Source organism: Macrosteles quadrilineatus, unplaced genomic scaffold, assembly GCF_028750875.1.
Source record: "Macrosteles quadrilineatus isolate MER2022 unplaced genomic scaffold, UCM_ALF_1.0 Scaffold_7__1_contigs__length_78375512, whole genome shotgun sequence".
Lineage (NCBI taxonomy): Eukaryota > Metazoa > Arthropoda > Insecta > Hemiptera > Cicadellidae > Macrosteles > Macrosteles quadrilineatus.
In genome coordinates, this window is record NW_026542600.1 from 3,093,336 (window position 1) to 3,115,174 (window position 21,839).

At 33.1% G+C, this 21,839-nt stretch overlaps 2 protein-coding genes across 3 annotated transcripts in view; both read right to left on the reverse strand.

Annotated features, from left to right (window-relative positions):
* The window catches only part of LOC128998234 (Y+L amino acid transporter 2-like), a 32,345-nt gene extending 31,370 nt beyond the window's left edge, over positions 1 to 975 (reverse strand). The window contains exon 1 of the mRNA XM_054424275.1: positions 850 to 975. The gene's annotated coding sequence lies outside the window, so the exon portion shown is untranslated. The remainder of the gene's footprint in view (positions 1 to 849) is intronic.
* A 3,362-nt stretch (positions 976 to 4,337) lies between these two features.
* Positions 4,338 to 21,750, reverse strand: LOC128998568 (inositol polyphosphate 1-phosphatase-like). Of its 2 annotated transcripts, XR_008491221.1 has the most exons (7): positions 21,624 to 21,750; positions 18,383 to 18,581; positions 11,296 to 11,557; positions 10,369 to 10,543; positions 8,444 to 8,525; positions 5,579 to 7,256; positions 4,338 to 5,365 (listed from the first exon to the last, which is right to left on the reverse strand). XR_008491221.1 is itself a non-coding variant. In XM_054424763.1 (6 exons), exons 1-6 carry the CDS (start codon positions 21,629 to 21,631, stop codon positions 6,894 to 6,896), a joined length of 1,089 nt encoding a protein of 362 aa, XP_054280738.1. In that variant the 5' UTR covers positions 21,632 to 21,750; the 3' UTR covers positions 4,338 to 6,893. The 2 variants fall into 2 exon arrangements, 1 of the variants encoding a protein (XP_054280738.1); XM_054424763.1 differs by having other exon boundaries at positions 4,338 to 7,256.
* Between the last annotated feature and the right edge of the window lie 89 nt (positions 21,751 to 21,839).

Genomic DNA, 21,839 nt, shown 5'->3' on the forward strand with positions numbered 1-21,839 from the left:
TGTAGCTAAATTAAGATGAGGCTCGAGTAATTAACCCAATGAAAGATAGTTAAGAAAGCATTTCCACCTATTGACATGAGTTGAGCTATCTTACTCGATCCACATGTTAGACATGGAGTCTGCTTAATAGAAAGGTGTTAGAACACACATAATCTTTCGGTTTTATTAAAATGTTTCATAGTTTTATTTTATAATAGATATATTTAAAAATATTGATTATTAATCAATATTTTCAATTCAATAGTTTCAATCAATATTCGTGTAGGGGTACAGTTTCTTAACTGGGCTATGCTAATATCGATTGAAACTAGGCCTATCGATTCAATTAGTAAACCTTCATGAAATTTTTTCACCATCAGCAAGTCTGGTTGGTTAGGTTAGGTTATGATAGTATAATTTTATAATAGGCAGATTTTAAAATATTGATTATTATCCAGTATTTTTAATTTGATAGTTTCAATGGGTACCTACAGTTTCTTAACTGGGCTATGTTAATATCGATTGAAATTATCGAATTGAAAATATTGATTAATAATCGATATTTTTAAATATATCTATTATAAAATTAAACTATCATAACCTTACCTAACCAACCAAACTTGCTGATTGTGAAAAAATCGCATGAAGGTGTACTAATCGAATCATAGTTTAATCGATATTAGCATAGCCCAGTTAAGAAACTGTACCCTTAGCGTAGCCCAGTTAAGAATTCCTATTTACCTTAGGCTATATACCATTATTCATGTTACACATTATTTGTCGGCATGGTCTAACCTCTAACCATGATATAACCTAAATTAATGGGACATTAAATAAAATATTGTTTTGTTCTACAACTACTTTACTCACTTGTATGTCAATGCTACGTGATGTGTCTAGGATTAATCGATTAATCAAAGGTTCAATGAGTAAAACTATTAAATGTTAACTATTAAATCTTTCGATTACATATTACACCATGCATCTGAGTTTGCGTTTGCGACGTTTGCGTGTTCTTCAAGTCCCAACCCAAGTCGAAGTCCCATCAGTGAGATTTGATACAAACAAACAAATGAAATAATAACAAATAATTTTTGAGGTTAGAAAATGTGACTGACTGGACTGGTAGGAGGAATGTACATTCTTCTTCTTCAATTCTAGTTTACTAAAAAAGCTAGCTTGGTTCAATTACCATGTAGCTGCACTATTTCACGTTGTATCACGACTTATTGAGTTATGGTTATTGATGCGAGTTATTTTATTGTTAGTTATATTGTTGGGAGTTATTCAGTTATTGACTTTTGTATAAATTTTTTCCCGGGCTTTCTCGAAATGCAAGTTAGGTAATGATTTTTCTTGTTGTGTGAATTGAGCACAATGTAGCTGTTTAGAAGTAATTTTGGTGTAAAATTATACAAGTTATCATAGCATAAATGAAAATTTATCTTAAACAACTTAACAGTTTAGTAAAAGAAATATAACATATCATGGTAGAAATAGTATATTTGACTCCAGTGGTTAAATCAATTTCTATAATCAATTACCTCTATAAAAAATGGGTCATGCATTAACATCACTGTTTTATGACCACTTCTTAGTGATAATTTGCAAACTTTAACAAGGTACCGGTACTAAGATTTTAAGGTTACACAAAAGAAAAAGATTTTATTATTTATAATCCTGTACTGGATCGACTTTCAATGTAACTACCATGTAAACTCCTGTTGTAAATTGAAGTTTATCAAATCAAAAATCAAAATCAAAATATACTTTATTTCCAAAAATATTCAACAGAATAAAATATAAACATAAAATTCCAGTGAAACAGACACCTTACTTGCTATTGCATGGATAAAATAAATAATTATAAAAATACATGTAAACTTAATAATAATAATAATAACAAAGGACGGAAGGTTTCAGAGAAAGCTATGTTAAAAAAAGTAATTTAGGAAATAAGCCTACATGGGCTGGAAGCCTGTGCGTAGGCTAAATACAAATTATGAATAAATTATAAATATAATTATAATTATAAATATAAATTATGGTGAATATTATTGATGTATTTTTTTAAACAGCCTGAGTTATCTTATATGCCATCAAAAAGTATTCCCGAAGGAAAACACAATCTTATCTTTGTAGAGGTTGTTATCCACTTAAATATACTTTTTTTTATGTTGAGATGTATATTTTTCGGCCAAATAGCAGTTACATTCCGTTTTGGGTCCGATTCTCTTCCTCATCCTCATAAATGATGTTCCATCCAGCTTCTAGCAAACCCACGCCTGTTAGCCGACACTTTCAACGCCATTTCAAATCCCAGTATGCAGGCCTTTAGAACAGACCTTATTTCTTGAATCCAACAGCCTCTGCTTCAGTAGTGTGATGATAATCAATTAATCTTGAATTCCAACAAAACCACACTCCATCAATTTAGCATTTCTCAGCATTGCATTGTATGTCAGTGCAGTGGGTACTGCACTGACATACACAGGTTCTTCTTGATGATACCACTATTTGCCCCTCCCCAGATGTAAAGTTCCTTGGTTTAATTCTTGACGAGAACCTCGAATTTCACAAGCATATCGATCACGTTTCAAACAACACATCTGTAGGGATTTTCATACTCCGCACTCTTAAATATACTGTTTCGTCTGGGGTTCTCTTGACATCCTACTATATGGACATGTTTATCCTTATCTGACATATGAGGGTACCTGTCTGGGGGTGTGAAAGCCAAAGGACTCAGTTCATTTTCAAGCTTCAAATAAAGGCTCTCCGAACTGGCCCCTTCACCGTCGCCAATCCTGCAAGTCTTCAGATCACATAAAGTTCTAACTTTCCCTTCCATTTACATTTTAGAAACATTATCATTTATTAAGAAAAAACAATTATCATATAGCTCGCCAAGTATCCATAGCTATCCTCTCAGCAAGAATTTCAATCTTTCATAGTACCGCGTCACTCAATCACTTTCTTTCAGAAAAACTTCCACTTCATGCAGAAAACTTTTGAATTACCTCCCTCTCCCTTTGAAAGCTGAACAGGACATCGGAAAATTCAGCAAATGTGTTAAGTCCATGTTGATAAATAAGGTCTGCTACAGCGCCCAGGAATTTGTTGGGAGTCTTTATTAAACATCGCAAGGGGTTGTGTGTCACAACCAAACAATTTGTATATGGTGCTTAATAAATATCATAATAAATGTAATTTTATTAGTTAAGACTAGGCCAATGCAAAATATTTGTTAATCTGGCTTTGTACTTTGACTTTGACTTTACATCTTCGTTCTCAACAGTTCGTCTAATCACCGCTAGATGATATTAAAGTTAAACTCCCAATCCACTGTATACTGTAGTTTGTGTTGTTAATATATAATTTAAACTGTTATTACATGCACAGGGCGAGGCAGCAAAACGTCACGATTTTGTAGAATCACAAATTATTTGTTTGAAAAAGAAAAAAAATAGTTTTAACATACATCTTAATTACATGAGTGGAAATAAATTATTTGCGCAAAAAAATTTTCTGGAATTGAAGAATAAATTTATTACAATAAGTGGTCAAATTAAAATTTGTGTCTAAAATGAGTAGTAGATGTGTAACTATTTCATACAACAGATAGAACAGCATGATTCTCTTTTGTGTCCTCTCCCCAGCAGCTTGTACCTCATAATTTAAAAGTTATACATTGTCAAATGTATATTATAACTTCTTGATCAGCATTGTATTTGTTATTTACGGAAAGTAAATAAAAATATGATAAGTAGTCTGATTTTGATTGTTATTAAACGTGCAAGGTGAAAGTGTTACTATAAGCACTTACTTATACTGTAGTACTTTCTGTAAATGTACATTATCAAATGATTGTATTTCATTTTACAATAAAAATATATTACATTGGACTAAGATTATGAAAATCAAATTAAAAAATAATTGGTTTCTGTGTACATCTAATTTCTGTACTGTGTATATATTCAATACGCTCCATGCACACTTTGTTCATATAAGGCCTTTTCTAATACTTATCCCTTGATTTCATGGTATAAAACACATGTCTTGGTGTTTATAGGCAAAACTTGAAGGCCTAAATTCCAACAAATAATGCAGCAAAATCAGGCCAATCAGGAGAACCAAGAATTGTACATTAATGGATGGAAAAAAGTCAAATAAAATGTTATCGGTATTTTTACGTAGGTACTTTTTGTCAGTACATACATACAATGCTGAAGTTATACATAGCAAAATCAAGCATTGATGTATGTTTTTACATTATCATTATTAAGGCCCATCAAAATTGGAGGACTGGTAAAGTAAAAAAATATAAACTAGTAAATGGAAAGTAATAAAAACCAATCAACGATTAAATTAAACTTTTAATACCTGCAGTACCAACATAGCTTAAACTTTACTGTGGTAACACTAGTAAACATCAGTATACATACAATTCAATTAACTTATTTTAAGGATATAATATTCTACTACGCATTTACAAATACATCAACATTAGTTTCAAAAGTAGTATTCTTGATGTCCTACTCCAATACTTTGTCTTACATTTTGTTGGTCCTCTTAAAATCACTCAAAATTTTACATTTTAAGATACAAATCACATTTTAAAAAGTTGTTCTGTGGTTTCATTAAGTTTAAAGATAATAAGAATCTAGGAATATAACTTTCACAGACTAGAACCAATGAGATTGAAGAAATAAACATGAAATACAATTTCAAAGCTAACCTAGTCACTAAATTTTAATTTAGACAGATCTTACTTTCCAAGATTTACAAGTTCGCTTAGTTTTAGTACCAAATCATATATTCATACATTTCATACCAAAACAAACACTCAATTGAAGTTACAATTTCGCTAGAAATATAAATAAAAGTATCAAATTAGTAAAACTATTAAAGCTAAAACATAAAATCCCTGGTAACAAACAATATTCAAGGATATATTGCAGATGTGGAGGCATTCAACTAATAAAGTGACATCAAATTAACTGTACTCTTTGAATGGTAATACTATACACATATCACAAAACTAAGCCTAAAACTGGTACCAAAATAAATACAATCAAAGTCCCTTAGTAGTGGAATGCATGGTAATGGTTAAAATACAAGAAACAGTTTCTCCTAACCATGGTTGTAAAAGTTAAATTAATTATTATTTTTTATGGATTTTTTGGGAGAACCCACATCTACTTTGGTGGCTCCACGGGTTCTGTCAAGGATACATAGAGAAGAGGAGTGAGGAGAAATTTTGAGATTGTACGATCGTCTGCCCTTCCTGCGATGGATAGACCACCATACCTGCTGAGGGTGCAAGTGATCTGGCCTGTGATTACATCTCCACCAACATAAAAGACATGTTAGCCATCACCAGCACCTCCGTGGAGCCAACAGTTGGCCATCACAAGGTGACACTTTGTGATGGCCAACTGATTGACTGGTGTATCAGGCTTCGGCACAGCTTCCTTGGCATGCTTGAGTAATTCAAAGGACACAACTTCTGGTTAGCGCATGTACTGGTGATTCATTGGTACCTGGCCTGTGACTATATATCCACCAACATACAAGACATGTTAGCCATCACCAGCACCTCCGTGGAGCCAACTGATTGACTGGTGTATCAGGCTTCGGCACAGCTTCCTTGGCATGCTTGAGTAATTCAAAGGACACAACTTCTGGTTAGCGCATGTACTGGTGATTCATTGGTACCTGGCCTGTGACTATATATCCACCAACATACAAGACATGTTAGCCATCACCAGCACCTCCGTGGAGCCAACAGTTGGCCACCGAAAAGTGCTCCAAGATTGTGTACAGCTCGTTCACAATCTTGGAGCACTTTGCGAAGGCCAAATGATGGCTCCACGGAGGTGCTGGTGATGGCTAACATGTCTTGTATGTTGGTGGATATATAGTCACAGACCAGGTACCAATGAATCACCAGTACATGCGCTAACCAGAGGTTGTGTCCTTTGAAATACTCAAGCATGCCAAAGAAGCTGTACCGAAGCCCAATACACCAGTCTATTGTAGGAATCACCTCAACCATGATAACCGAAACCACACAGTCTTGCAGACCTCGAGAAACAATTTAACAATTTGTTCAAAGATGAAATTACGTTCTTGCGTTTCAGGTCTTAAAATCTACATAAACCTAAGTCAACTTAATTTAATACTTATCATTCGACATGTCTTAAAACCATTGTTCAAGGGACAAAGTGTTCCTTAGTTTGAAAACATGTTTAAATGCCATCCTGATATATTTATACCCCAATAAATAGTTCAACAAATAAAGAATCACGGTGGGATAATGTACTAAAACACTAAACGTATAGTACTGAAAAGCATATATCCTCCACTTAATAATGTATTATTATTTAAAAAGATAAACTAGCCTATACAGTAAACCTCACTAACTCGAAAGTCAACATTTGACAGAGTGCAAGTCTAAATGCTTTACTATTGTGTTAGATTTTCAAGCAATTTTTTCAGAACATTTAGTTCTAATTGCTGAATATTACAAATATCTTTAAAGATTGTTTACTCAATTTAAAAATACTCTTGAGTAATAAATGTAGGCCTATATGTAGATATTAGTCTGTTATGTATTGACTAATTAACCCATTAAATATTTCAATATTCTGAATAACTCGACAACCTCTGGGTCCACTAATTGTTGAGTTTGTGAGGTTTTACTGTATTTAAGCTGAGAATAACCGTAACAAAACAGTAACTTTTCATTGTCATAACGTATCACAACATTTTACAAAATACTAAAACAAAAAGACTCGAGTGAAACTAAAAAATCAGTCTACTTACTGGAAAAAAGCTATAGTTACGTCCCTGGGGCGATGTAACTCAAACTGAAGTTACTATAACTGTTCAAAATTGTCTCGGCAGCAGCACTAGTCTGCAAGCACCCCGATGATGTCGTGCAAGACATCTGAATTGTTGTACGCAATAAACCCCCCTTTGTTGGCACACTGGTCCACTCCGACCCCTTCACAGTACAACAACGGACAGATTTTCTTCTCCGTGACGGCCAGATGGTAGTTGACCAAACCTCCTGTGTGAGCACGCAGAATAGTGTCTACGCTACACGTGTCCCAGTAGAACGTGCAGGGTTTGCTGAGCACATAGGCACACACTGCGCCTGTTGCAACTAACATCAACTTGTATCCTGCTCCAGCAGCCTCCAACAGAGTGTAACCAGCCTTCTTCAGACGAGACTTGACCTCTTCCTTCTCAAATCTGCTGAGGACCACCAACTGTAAAAGATAACACCCATGAACAACCAACACTCGAGAAAAAAATCATCAGGCGTTGGTTGATTTACATACAGAACATACACAGACGAACATTATAGGACGAAATGATTGAAGGACAGTAACAACGATACGGAGAACGATGTGACATCAACAGATGGATGTAGATTCAAGATCCAATCAAGCTGGATTAATGTTTGTCTTTGTTTGTTTATGTTAACCAACGACCTTCTGATGAAGTGATTTTTATGTCCGTCAACTCCTGAGGACACTTCATAACAAGTCAAAACTTAAAACTAGTTGTGGTAATAAGCAGCAATTGGATTACGCAGAATTGGGTAATAAAACCAATTTTGTTATCCAACATAATCCAGAGACTACAACCAAAAACCCCAGCTGCAGCAAACCTGAATACTAAGAGAATTTTCATCTGTCTGATTGATTTTTGACAAAAATATTTTCTTAAGCTTGACAGATTTATTCCCTGTTTGGATAACATTAGACTTAATAATTACCTAGGTTTGCTGCTACAGAGAAGGTAATAAAGTGTGTTTTGTAGTAAAGTGTTAGTGTTGATAGCTTAGAATAAAATAAATTCCTATTTCACTATTTTCACTGTAGATTCTTCCCATTTTAAAATTAACATACAGTAAATTTTATTAGCTTATAAAAACAACTTACATGTGAGAACAGTGTTTGCAATCACAAAACATTATTTACTCATTTAATACGTTGTGTATGAGTTTGATAAAAACCTTAAACTTTCAATTCAAGGTACAGTAGAACATCGATAATTCGACCGTCAATAATTTGGATTTCTCTCTAGCAAGAAACGTTTTGTGCAGTCTTTTAAAATTAATCAAGGAATTAGCTGCAAAACAAAACCAATACCGCAGTTAAAAAACCTCAAAAACTTACAATTTTTTTTTAGCTCAAATATGTAGAGTGGTGTTACTATACACTAAACACATGACCGTTGCTACAAGTACGATACAGTGCTTGAACATAAAAAATGTTTCAATTCATCTCCTTTTTAGACGCTTTATTGTACACTAGAAAATATACAATTCAAAAAGTTGTTTAATCAAATAGTGCGCATTAGGGCCATTTTTATTGTTATTTTGATAATCCGGATGGGGTCTGGTCCTAGTTCTACTGTATATTGTGATGTACTTCATTGAGTGTGTTACCTTTTCTCCGCCTGATAGAGGTGTAACAGAAGATAGAATTGTTTCTCTATAAGCAATACCCCACATCACCCTGCCCTTCCATCTGAAAGCAAAGTCAAATCTTATTACGATCTAATGAAACTTAATTACAAGTTTTTTGTTGAGTACAATGAACATCAGCTAAGTAAAAAACATGATATCAAGTTGAAATGTACAGTTTACGACTGTATTAAAAATCACAACTGAAAGTGTTGACAATATTTGTAGAGAATAGTTTAAGGTATGTGGAAATATACATGTGAGCTGTTAAACTAAAGTCAGTTATTTTGCACAACTTTCCTAATTGTAACTCATATCAGTTAATCATGACGTATTACTAAACATTAAATTAATAGTATTAGACCTTTTCCGTTAATTATCTACCACGTTTTTCAGGTTGCAATGTTATCTTCATCTACAATAGTTTCTGCTTAGGGATAGGTAACATTACAATACGTCAACCAAAACGAAAACTTAAAAAAGATTTTTAAATTACAGAAAAAATGTATTAGAATAATGTTAGGAATTGAGAGAAGAGTTTCAGCCAAACAAGCTTTTATACTTACTGCTTACTGCCATGGCCACCTGTACCCTAGCTGGTACTTGGCCTCGCCAACACGCTGTCGCCAATAGTCTCGGTCCCATGCATCTTCCTCTACAAGCCTCATCCTTTCCAAATCTTTTCGTACTTGACCCCACCACCTGGCTTTCGGTCTACCTATTGGTCTTCTTCCCCTCGGATTTCCTCTGAGTGCTATCTTCAGTAGACTCTCCTCCTTTCTCCTTAGGATATGGCCAACCCACCTTAATCTTCTACTTTCTCCAATGATATCAGGGTCTTGAAATAATTCTCTTAGCTCCCGGTTGTGGCGGATTCTCCATACTCCATCTTCACATACTGGCCCATATATAGTTCTCAAAACTTTGTTCTCAAAAGTTATTATTTTCTTTTCTGAGTTCTTGCTCAGGATCCAATTTTCCCCTCCATATAAAAGTACGGGTTTTACTATAGTTTTGTAGATTCTAATTTTTGTCTTTCTCGTTAAAAGTTTTGATTTCATTAGTTTACTGCATGCGTACCAACTCTTATTTGCTAAATTTATCCTATTCTGAATTTCCATGTCTTCCGTATTTTTGTCAGATAGTAGAACGCCTAGATAGGTGAAATTATTTACTCTTTGGAATTCATGGTTGTTGACTTGAAAAAAACTCTTCATTATTTCCAGCTTCTCCTCTTGTTACTATCATGAATTTGGTTTTTGCATCATTTATTTTTAGCCCTACATACTCTACAATTTTACTACATACTACATACCTAATTTTACCCTACAAACAAGCTTTTATAGAGCTGGGAATTTTAAAAGTTTTTGGACATACATTTTTGATACCATTATGACCGTCAAGGAAAACAAGACCGAAAAACAGCTCAGGACACTGATACCCAACAAGAAATAGAAATTTAAATATACAACAGCCAAAATTAGAATTTAAAAAATCCATTATTGTCTTGTAACACAAACATTTAGGAAACTTCCTAAAAAATAAAGAAAGAGGTAAATAGAGAAAGATTTAAAAGAAAACTAAAAAAACTATATAATTGGAAAAGCTCTTTACTCTTTTAAAGAATTTATATTATTGCACTTCATTACATAGTTTTACTGTTGTTGTTTATTAATATCATAGTTTATTATTTGATTTATTATTGTATTTATTTAAGAAATAATTGACTTTGTTCAGAGTAATGTAGGTTTCATGTGCATATAATGAATAAAGTATATTTTGACTTGACTTGGTTTAGGTTAGAACTGACCCAAAAAATAAAACTTCATTTGTGTATTGTTACAGAAATTATATACAGTTAAAAAGGTTCCAAGCTATCAGCGACGCGACATTTGAGATGTACCTACCTTCCATCAGCATATTTGTGGAACGGTTGATTAAGAACGCCTAGCACAGGGTTTCCAGAGGATTTTCCGCGGAGGAACGCTCCAATTAACACTGTGACGCAAGGTAGTCCAGACAAACAAATTCCATTCACTGAGCTGATTTCTTCATTCGCATTAATGTACTCTGCCGTGGAGTCTGGAAAATAACGATGGTAGATCAGAAATCATCTTAACTAATTAATTTTAATCAACAGCAAAAACGTCAATTTTTAAAAGTAGTAGTTACAGATTTCAAAGCAGTAAGAGCAGGGCAAAACGGATTAAGCAGTTTCTTATGTAGTATGCCTGCTAGTACTATGTAGGTGGTAGGCTGATACATTTTGTTGTGTTGTCATCAGTCCCTCATACCATTTAATTAGCCCTCATTGTTTAGGACTGGTCATTGTGCAGAATAAAAAGCAGCCAGCAAAAACTTTCTCATATCGCAACCAATGACTTGTTGTTTGGAAATACACAAACAGTCTCAAAGTTGTCTGGTCTATGCCATTTTGGCTACTGAAATGGTATAAGTAACCGATGAAAGAACGGAAGTATCTGCCTACTACCAACATAGCCGGAGTACTATGTGAATGAAACTGCTTAATCCATTATGCCACACTCTGTAAAAAGTAGTCAGTATTTACTTCTTATAGCCTACTAGGCATGAGTATAATTTACTTTTGCATTGTTCATGCTTGTTTATTTACTTGAAAAAGTTTTCCAATAAATGAATAGGTACATCAAAACTATAAATTTTTCTAACATAATTTATAGTTTGCCACATTTTTTTAGATTTAGCGTGGAGTTAGGGGTATTTAAGATTAGAAGCATTTTATTTTTAACCCAACGTTCCTTACTTAAGTAGCTTAAGAAATACAACTAAAAAAGAGTAAAAAGTGATGAAATTACCAATGGGATCAATCCAAATCCCTATTTCTTCCAAGGGAAGACAAGTGACATCGGTTGGGATTTCTAAGTCATCTGGGAACTCAGGTTTGGAATGGACTAGACATGCGAGTAAATTGGCTACTTTTTCATCTCCAACAATCCTTAGCAACTGTTGGGCAGTTTTTTCTTCACTGATGCAAACTTTTAGTTCTATAGTTTCTCCATCCAAACATGAAAACTCATTGCTTTCTTCGCCATAGATATGTCCCACCAGTTCAGGAAACTAAAAAAATATATTTTACATAGATAATGTGACAATCTCTTAAAATGAATTCCGTTATAAGACCTTGTTAAGACAGAAAGGCTTCAAGGGCCTTTGCACACTAGGCCACCATGGAGGCGCCACTTTGGAAGCGTGTTTGGTGGCGAGTAACCTTGAGTGGTGAGCTACCTTACCAGCCACCACACTTGCTCAGTTAGTTGTTTTCTATTGATCGTAATCGATATGTAAGAAGCTTGTGGGTTCGCTTTTACCTTTCTTTATTTGCGGAATAAGAGCAAAAAAACTGTATTTTTTACCCGATCAAAGATCAAGGGTTGTTTTTTACTCAAATATGTCATCCTCAGAAACAATCCAGACAAGTTTAACATATATCCAAGAATGGCTGTTTGTACCTTCTCTTAATAATTGATATCTCTATCCGAGTTTGAGTACGCTTTCATACCTCTTTCTGATTACACTTCACCAATAATCTTCCAAAACATTCTACGTCAAGCCTCGCCATGATCAAAAAGTTACACTGGAGATAAACAAAACTCCTGGTGTCGCCATAGAGTTGCGCTAACCCAGTGGCCCAGTGTGCTGTTGTACATGTAACTCAATGACTTCGTGGTAGCCTAGTGTGCAAAGGCCCTAACTGATCAAACTGCAGAAGCAAATGAAGTTGACTCTAAATAGCCTGATACTTACGGGGATGTAAGGGTGTATATAAACAAAACATCAGACTATTGAACATAGTACTAAAAGTAAGCTGTAAGCTTAAGATTCAGATTCTTTATTTGTCACAATACATTTTCCTCCCCCAGCACAGCTGGTAAAACAAGTGACATGTCAACATCTTAAAAACTAAAAGCAAAATATACATGTAGTCCAGTCAATGAATGATCCAAAAGTAGGTGTAGAGTGCATGAGCAGGTAACTAAGCGATTCCTTCAGAAACTTGTTCAGGGGGCTTAGGGTGTTAACATACCAAAAGTCCTGACTCCTAGGTGGTGAGCCAGGGGGTGGAGGGGGGAAAAAGGGGGGGGAAAAGGTACGCATTTTGGGTTTTTTTATTATATCTCGAAAACTATCAACTTTTTGTATACTATAGTAAATTATAAAATTGAAGAAGATTAAATTTTCTACAAGAAAAATATATAATGTGTTTATTTTGGTTCAACAGATTACGAGTTATAACTTATTTAATTGATATCTTATTAAAATACTCCTTCCATAAGAAATGCATGTAAATTAGTATGCGAAATGGGGCGAATCCTATCCGCCCAAAGGAAATATAATTGATATTCTGGAAATCTTGACAAAATTTCCAGTAATTTGACACTTTAATAATGAAATTTTGTCAAAAATTAAAGCGAGGGTGAGCGTTTAAAAATGGGATGATTTAAGGTTTTTTTTTATATTTCCAATAAAAAAACACCAAAACTTGACATTTTGTTACCTTGCCCTCGCCTTAATTTTGGATCAATTTTAATGATTAAAGTGTCAAATTACTGGAAATTTTGTCAAGATTTCCAGAATATCATTTATATTTCCTTTGGGCAGATAGGATTCGCCCCATTTCGCATACTAATTTACATGCATTTCTTATGGAAGGAGTATTTTAATAAGATATCAATTAAATAAGTTATAACTCGTAATCTGTTGAACCAAAATAAACACATTATATACTTTTCTTGTAGAAGATTTAATCTTCTTCAATTTTATAATTTACTATAGTATACAAAAAGTTGATAGTTTTCGAGATATAATCAAAAAACCCAAAATGCGTACCTTTTCCCCCCCCTTTTTCCCCCCTCCACCCCCTGGCTCACCACCTAGGAGTCAGGACTTTTGGTATGTTAACACCCTAAGCCCCCTGAACAAGTTTCTGAAGGAATCGCTTAGTTACCTGCTCACGCACTCTACACCTCATTCCTTGACTGGACTAATGATAACATTTTTTTTGTTGGCAAAAACTTAAACAAATGCCTTAATTTTATATACATATTTAATCTACATATTTTAGTTTATTTACATCATATTACAAAGTGTCACATAAGAAATCATTTATACCATAATACACTTTGTTTAGCAGCAGGGACTGAACTTCTTTCTTAAACTTATGATCATTATCAATAGGACTTCCAAAATCTTTTTACAGGATGTTTTAGGTTTAGAATTTGTCATGATTTTAAGATACTTTTTTTGTAATTTAAAAACAGACTCCATACCTGAACTACCTCCCCAAAGTTCAACACCATACTGCATTGAAGAAGCGAACAATGCATGATATACAATCAATCTCGTCTGTAAGTCAGTAATTTATCAATATATGTTTTCCAGTTTAGTTTTTCATCAACCTCGAGACTCAAGAACTTTGTTGACTTTACAATAGGAAGATGATCATCATTTAATATTATTTGATTAAGATTTTTTTCCTGTTTTCGCGTAGTGCTAAAATTGATTACATTAGTTTTGCTACTATTTAATTTAAGACCATTGGCCTTGAACCACTCTTGCATATCTGTGAGGGAATTCTGAATAACTTGCTGTAAATCTAAAATGTTGTTTGATTTAAGAATAGCATCATCTGCATACAGAACAATTTTGAAATCAAAATTTTTTGCTAAATCGTTTATATAGATTAAAAACATAATAGGACCAAGAATTGAAACCTGGGGCACGCCCCACGTTCCTTTCCTCCATTCAGATTTAAAAACCATACCATTTTTTTTAATAACAGTTCTGTGGTGTCTACCAGATAGGTAACACTTAACCCAAGAAAATACGGAAGAAGCGGAGTTGTAAACTTTTAACTTATCAAGAAGAATATCATGTACTATACAGTCAAAAGCCTTGGATAGATCACAGAACACACCAGCTGAGGTCTGCGATCCATCCAAGCCCTCCAATACACACCTGATTAAATCTGCTATGGCTAAAACTGTCTAAATCCATATTGTTCCTTGATAAATAAGCTAAGATAAGCAAACTTGAAATGCCTAATGATTGTCAATTATTTAGGTTACCTTGTTAAGTAGCCTTTGTTCTTGCAAAACTAATCAAGATAACTTAAATACCTAATTCAATTTTTTAGTTGCTGTTACTGGAAAAATAAATAAAATTAAAATTCTTACCATGTGCCTTTCAATCTCTGTGATTTCAACTTTGTTAGCTTAGGCATTATTTTAAAAGAAAAGCAATGTTTGTTGAATATTAGACCCAATATAATTAACTAAACTCTCACGTACACCTGAATGATGTAGGCCATAATAATGTAAGGTACATTCCAATATTAATAAATTTACCAAAAAAGTTGGAAAATGAATAAAGTTAACTTAAGAGGTACACATTTTAACTACTTATGATCAACTACAAAATAATTAATTCAGCGAAGGACTATAATGTACTTATTCCATCTACCACACAGACACAACAGCGGAGTTGAACTTTGGAGAGTCTTGTGTAGAGACTCACAGTGTATAAACATCGGCTGATGACTCAGTTAGCAAAGCTTCAACTATAAAGTGAGAGTTTACGGAGTACCAAATCATTTTGCTTTATGGGTCCTTATTTTGTATGGATATTTAGCTAGATATGCTTACAACATTAAGGATGTAAATTTTCATAAATAGCCATGAATAGTTATTGTTATTCGGTTATGAAATTATTTGATTTATTATGGTTGTTGTTGTTGTCATATTGTTATTATTTTGTTGAAATTTATATTACTATCTAGTTTGTTAAAGTTTATATTGTTGTTTACTTTTGTGGTAGTCTATATTATTGTTATTAATCTGTTATAAACGTTGTTAAACTTGAGATGTAGCCCTTTCCTTGGATTGCATGTCACTTAAAATGATATTAGGATTGCAATTGTTTTGTTAGATAGTTATTTTATCGTTGTTAAGTTATTTACCTACGACCGTTTTTTAAAGTTGCCGATTCAGTTCTTAGAATTAATAAGTTTCACATAGCACCATTTTATTTTATTTTCTTTTACCTTCCAACGATCAAGAACCAATTTACAATATGGTATACAAGATGACTTGATCTAACTTAAACATATACATACAAAAGTAATTTTTGAAAATGACATGCGGTAAAGTAAATACAATTTGAGCAGTATCAAAATAGACGTACAAAAAGCAAAACTTTAAATAACAACCAATTATGAACAAGAACAACAAACAAGAATAGTAAGTAAAAATATAAATGAACGACAAACAATAAATATATGAGTTTTAACAATAACAATAAATATATGAGTTTTAACAATAACAATAAATATATGAAATTCAACAATAACAGCATTGTTTACTTTCATAGTTTTACTCATAACAACACGAGTAACGGACCGAAGTAAAATTGTAACGATTCCAAATTCAACTAATCAGCTGTTTAGGAAAATTTAATTGTAGAGTGGTGCAATTGGTGTTTGGTATAATGTTTTGTTGCATCACTGTCAGTGGCAATGAGAGGTTGTAAACGAAAACATAACCTGTCTTAGAAGTTACGAGTAGTGATTTCTAGTAATTAAAACCCTGTCGTAGGTAAAGAAGTGTACGCAACTCGTGTAAATAGCTACTATATAATGCTAATTTGTAAGACAATTTACACTATGAAATTGGATATTTTTTCTGCTGCCATCAGATTATTGTAATATTTTGTAGGCCTATTGGTGTAGGGGCCTATCAATGTTTGTAAGTGATAAATAAATAAATTAATATTCATTCAGAAGAGTGAAATTGATGATGACTGAGTGATTAAGAAGAAAACACCAATCTGGGTTACATACTTATTATAGGTTTGCAGTATCTGTCAGCAATACCAAAAAAACTGTTTTGGAACCGCTGCCAGGGTACTGTAGACCCGATATATCAGTCCCGAATTATTACAATGCATTTTATATAGGTCTACTTTCATTGAAGTTAATATCAAATATAGCTTTGTTAAATCATAGCGTGATTCAATAAGAGTACTTTTAGCCCAAAACAAGGATTAATTGCTTACTTCAGTCCCCAAATCATGTTTTACCACTTCTTGCACAAGAACGTCGGCTAAATTAAATTTTTAATACCCGTAGTACCAACAAAGCTTAAACTTTACATTGGTAACACTAGTAAACATCAGTATACAACTATACTAACTTATTTTAACTTTATAATATTCTACTATGCATTTACAAATACATCAACATTAGTTTCAAAAGTAGTATTAGGGTGTTCAAAATATCTTTAAACTACTTGATGTTCTACTCCAATACATTGTCTTACATTTTGTTGGTCCTCTTAAAAATCACTCTAAATTTTACATTTTAAAATACCAATCACATTTTAAAATGTTGTTTTGTTGTTTCTTTAAGATTAAAGATAATAGGAATCTAGGAATATAACTTTCACAGACTAGAACCAATGAGATTTAAGAATTAAATAAAATAAAATGTTAAAGCTAAACTAGTCACTAAATTTTAACTTTGACAGACTTACTTTCCAAGATCTACAAGTTTGCTTAGTTTTAGTACCAAATCATATTCATACATTTCATACCAAAACAAACACTCAATTGAAGTTACAATTTTGTTAGAAATATTTTAATAAAACTATCAAATTAATAAAACAATTAAAGCTAAACATAAAATCCCTGGTAACCAACAATATATCAACAATAAATTTTTAGTTATAACAGTATTTCTGTAAACTTTAGGATTAAATTTTTTTTTAAGCTCTAGTTTTACATTCCTTACTTAAGAGAGCGGCAACTTGTATTTTTCAAATTAAGATACTGGACTCATTAAGTTGTAAATATAATTGTTTAATTTTTTTGTTTTACGTTTGCCACGATTACTGGATAATGTGGCACGTAGTTCCAAGTAAATGTATTATTTTGTATTTATTTGTTTTGAAGGAATAAATTCATTATTTCATATTCAAGGATATATTGCAGATGTGGAGGCATTCAACTAATAAAGTGACATCAAATTAACTAATCTTTAAATGGTAATTTTATACATATCACAAAACTAAGCCTAAAACTGGTACCAAAATAAATACAATAAAATTCACTTAATAGTGGAATGCATGGTAATGGTTAAAATACAAGAATCAGTTTCTCCTAACCATGGTTACAAAAAGTTAAATTAATTATTAATTTTTTATGGACTTTTTTGGGCGAATCCTCGTCTACTTTGGTGGCTCCACGGGTTCTGTCCAGGATATATAGAGAAGAGGAGTGAGGAGAATTCGAGATTGTACGATCATCTGCCCTTCATACGATGGATGTCTGTCTATCCATTGTAGGAAGGGCAGACGATCGTACAATTCATTCCTTCTGAGGGTGCAAGTGACCTAGCCTGTGACTATATATCCACCAACATACAAGACATGTTAGCCTATAGTATGTTGGTGGAGATACAATCACAGGCCAGGTTCCAATCAATCACCAGTACATGCGCTGACCAGAGGTAGTGTCCTTGCAAGCCAAGAAAGCTGTGTCGAAGCCCGATACACCAGTCTATTGTAGGTATCACCTCAACCATGATAACCGAAACCACCCAGTCTTGCAGACCCCGAGAAACAATTTAACAATTTGTTCAAAGATTTAATCAAGTTCTTGCGTTTCAGATCTTAAAGTCTACATAAACCTAAGTCAACTTAATTAAATACTCGTCATTCCACATTTCTTAAAACCAAATTGATAGTAGACCCGATATATCAGTCCCGAATTATTACAATGCATTTTATATAGGTCTACTTACATTGAAGTAAATATCAAATATAGCTTTGTTAAATCATAGCGTGATTCAATAAGAGTACTTTTAGGGCAAAACAAGGGTCAATTGCTTACCTCAGTCCCCAATTCATGTTTTACCACTTCTTGCACAAGAACGTCGGCAAGGGTTTTAAAATCTTGAAAAAACCGCTGATTTTTCTCATCATCCTTTTTCTCACGTGTGAGTAGTGAGAGTAGATGATCCTCTTTTCGTATTGTACGAGCAATATTTGCAGCTTTTTCTGATAGTAAGATAATCGACCTTAAAATATTTCTGAAAACAAAGAAAATGAGGTTGGTTTTTGTAAGTATGGTTGGGTAGAAATCTGTTGTAATCCAAAAATAAAGAGTATTCAAACAAGAAATTCCATTCAAAATATTACATTTAATGAATACATGGTTAAAAAGGTGATACTTTAATTTTAGTTTTGTCGTGGCTAATTGTGTATGCCCAATACTTTACCCAGTGGCTCTAGACCAGTGTTTCCCAACCAGTGTGCCAGTAGGCCTCTGTAGGTGTGCCGCGAAATTTTAAGTAGTTAAACAATTTTTGATCAAGAAAGAAACTTTTAATAAACATACGTCAAGCACAAGTTTCCCACTAGAACTGAAACTATTTGGCCACCAGGGCACTATTTGGGTTTATTTAATATTTCTCACTCATTATTGGTAAATTCATACAATTTTAATCAAGCTCAATGTTTTATCATTATTTAAAACTTTCCACTTAATAAACACTAAATAATGTACATATGTTGGATAACAAATGTGAGTTTTATATTTTTTACCTTGGTAAACCCACCTTTATATTATATACACATATATATTTACTTGTAAAAAATAGGTTATACAGAGTAAGATGTAATCGAAAAAAAAAAGATTTTTTTATGCACTTACTAAATGTAATTTTAACCAATGATATTTTGTAGACAAATAAATAAATAAATATATATTTATTGTCACATAAACGTTTTACAGATTACATAGCATAAGCTACAAAAACAGGTGACATTGTCAATATAATCATATATCATAATAAGTACCTAAAATACTAAAAAATAACCAAGATTCTTAGAAATAATTATTTGGGTTATTTTATGAAACATAATATTTGCTAATTTAAAAAATTACCATCATTCAAAAATTCGTCAATACTATAATATAATAGACAAGTGTGCCGTGACTCCAAAGTTGTTCTAGTTAGTGTGCCCTGAACGGAATAAGGTTGGGAAACACTGCTCTAGACAGTTAATGAATATTTACACATTTATCTGAAGTTTATTTATTTATCAACGGTAAACACCATTTCATCTCATTGCATAACATATAACAAACATAGCAAAGCTTAATAACTAGGAGAATACATAACCAACAATAATAATAACAAGCAAAACAATAATCAACAAGAATAAATGTATAAAAACATAACAAGAGTTGAATAAAAAAGAAGTACCGTAATCCAAATATCCAAAAGATGACCTCCTGAATCCAAATATAACATATTTTTCACTGTTGATGAATATTATCACCGTAAAATATACAACATTAGAAAAATCAAGGTAGAATGGATTACATTTACGAGTGGAATGGACAGTGAGTGAAGAAAGCCTACAGCTGATTGTTTTCAACCACACGACAAACAACTGAAAGATCTAAGGTTTAACTAACTCGGGGAAGAAGGGAGCGGGAGACCATCACAAGTCACGGGTGATCTGAAGCAAAAAGTTGCATCATGTCTCAACATGAATGCGGCAAGAAGTGAATCTAAATGAAACTAAAATTAGCTAATAGTAAAATTAATTAATCATTTTATTATAATAACAAAGAGTAAAATCAACTTAGAATAAGTACGTAATATAATTCAAAATGAGTTCAAAACTATAATGATTAGATTGAACGTTTCAGAAAAGTCTAATGTGGGAAATCTTTAGTCAGCCTACCTACAGCCCTGACCTAGCACCAAATGATTTTCATTTGTTAACAAAGTTGAAGGTTTTTGGGTGGAAACCAGTTTGGAAAAGCTTGAAGAAGCAGTGAGCACTGGAAGAGCGAGCTGAACAAGAATAGGCCTACTATTCAAGAATTTTCAGGATCCGACGGATATTAAAGGAGATACTGGTACGTCCGGAATAGCTTCGGAAAACGAAAAAATAAATCTGTGTAAATCATTTGTGTGGGTATTAAATTAAGTTAACGTGAAAAAAAATTGAACAAGAATATGCAAGAATATTCAAAATCAAATAGATATTAAAGGAGATACAGCCGGAAAAGCGGCGGAAAATCTAGTTAGCGCCAAATTGACCAAAACTAGGTTAGGTTTAGGTTATCCTAGATTTGGTTAGGTTAGGATAGGTTAGGTTAGATTAGGTTAGGTTACTAACAATACCCAGGTTATTGATTACCTAACCCAACCTAGGTAGGCCTAAGTTTAATCTAACCCAACGAAATCTAATTTAACCTAACCTAACGCTTTTCCAGGTGTAGGCCTATCTTCGTTAATTTCCATTAATTTTGAAAACTCTTGCATATTCTTGTTCAACTTGCTCCAAGTTACCGGTTATAATTTGAGTAAATTATCCACAATGTCGTTTTCCGTAAAAAAAAAAATCATTTTTGGAATCAACGTAAAATTTTAGAGATTAAAAAAAAAATATTTAGCCTTACTTAGGCTTATGTAGGCTAATTTTGGGTGAGGTCTGGAGGTTGAGTTATCTTAATTACCACCGTAAGTTAAGTTTAAGGTGATGTGTGGGTACCTTAGTGAATTTTGACCACAATGGGTCTTATGACCGGTCGGTAAGTTATTTTATGTTAAGACAAGGCAAAACATTATCCAGTAACAATAGTCTTAATCGGATCAGACATTTAGCTAGGCCTTGGCCCCTATCATAAAGTTAAACATGTGTAACTTGCCTAACTAAGGCCAGGCCTAGGCTATGTCAACTGAAACCCTCTAAGAGAATGGATTATATGTAGGCTATTCATAAGAAAATGCAAAACATTATAACAAAAAGCAAACCGTAGTCAAATCAATGAATACCCTAATTACCTTTGTAATACCTAGGTTTCAAAGGTTTGACGACCTTAACTTACCGTACTGTAGGCCTAGGTAGGCTAATTGAGATAAATCTCGAAACAATACTGACAACAATTATGAGAAGATTGAAGTAGGCCAAATAGCCTAGGCTAGCAATGTAAATACTTTAATACTACACATCAAAAACATTAAAATGTAGGCTATGAGCCTTATTCAAACTTATTCAAGCAGGAGACATATCATATAAAGTAACTTAGGTTAACATTCCCTTACACTAACCTTTCCATTCTGTAGGTGTACACGATATACTGGAACTCAAATTATGTATTTAAGTTTGACAGGTTAGACAAAAGAAAAACCTTGAAGGAAGACAGTACTACTAACTAGGGCTAAGATAGTTAATAAGATACAAACAAATTACAAATTTAATTAGATTAGATTTAAATCCTAAAAACAAACAGTCACACTCACTCACATAGAGTACACACTTAAACA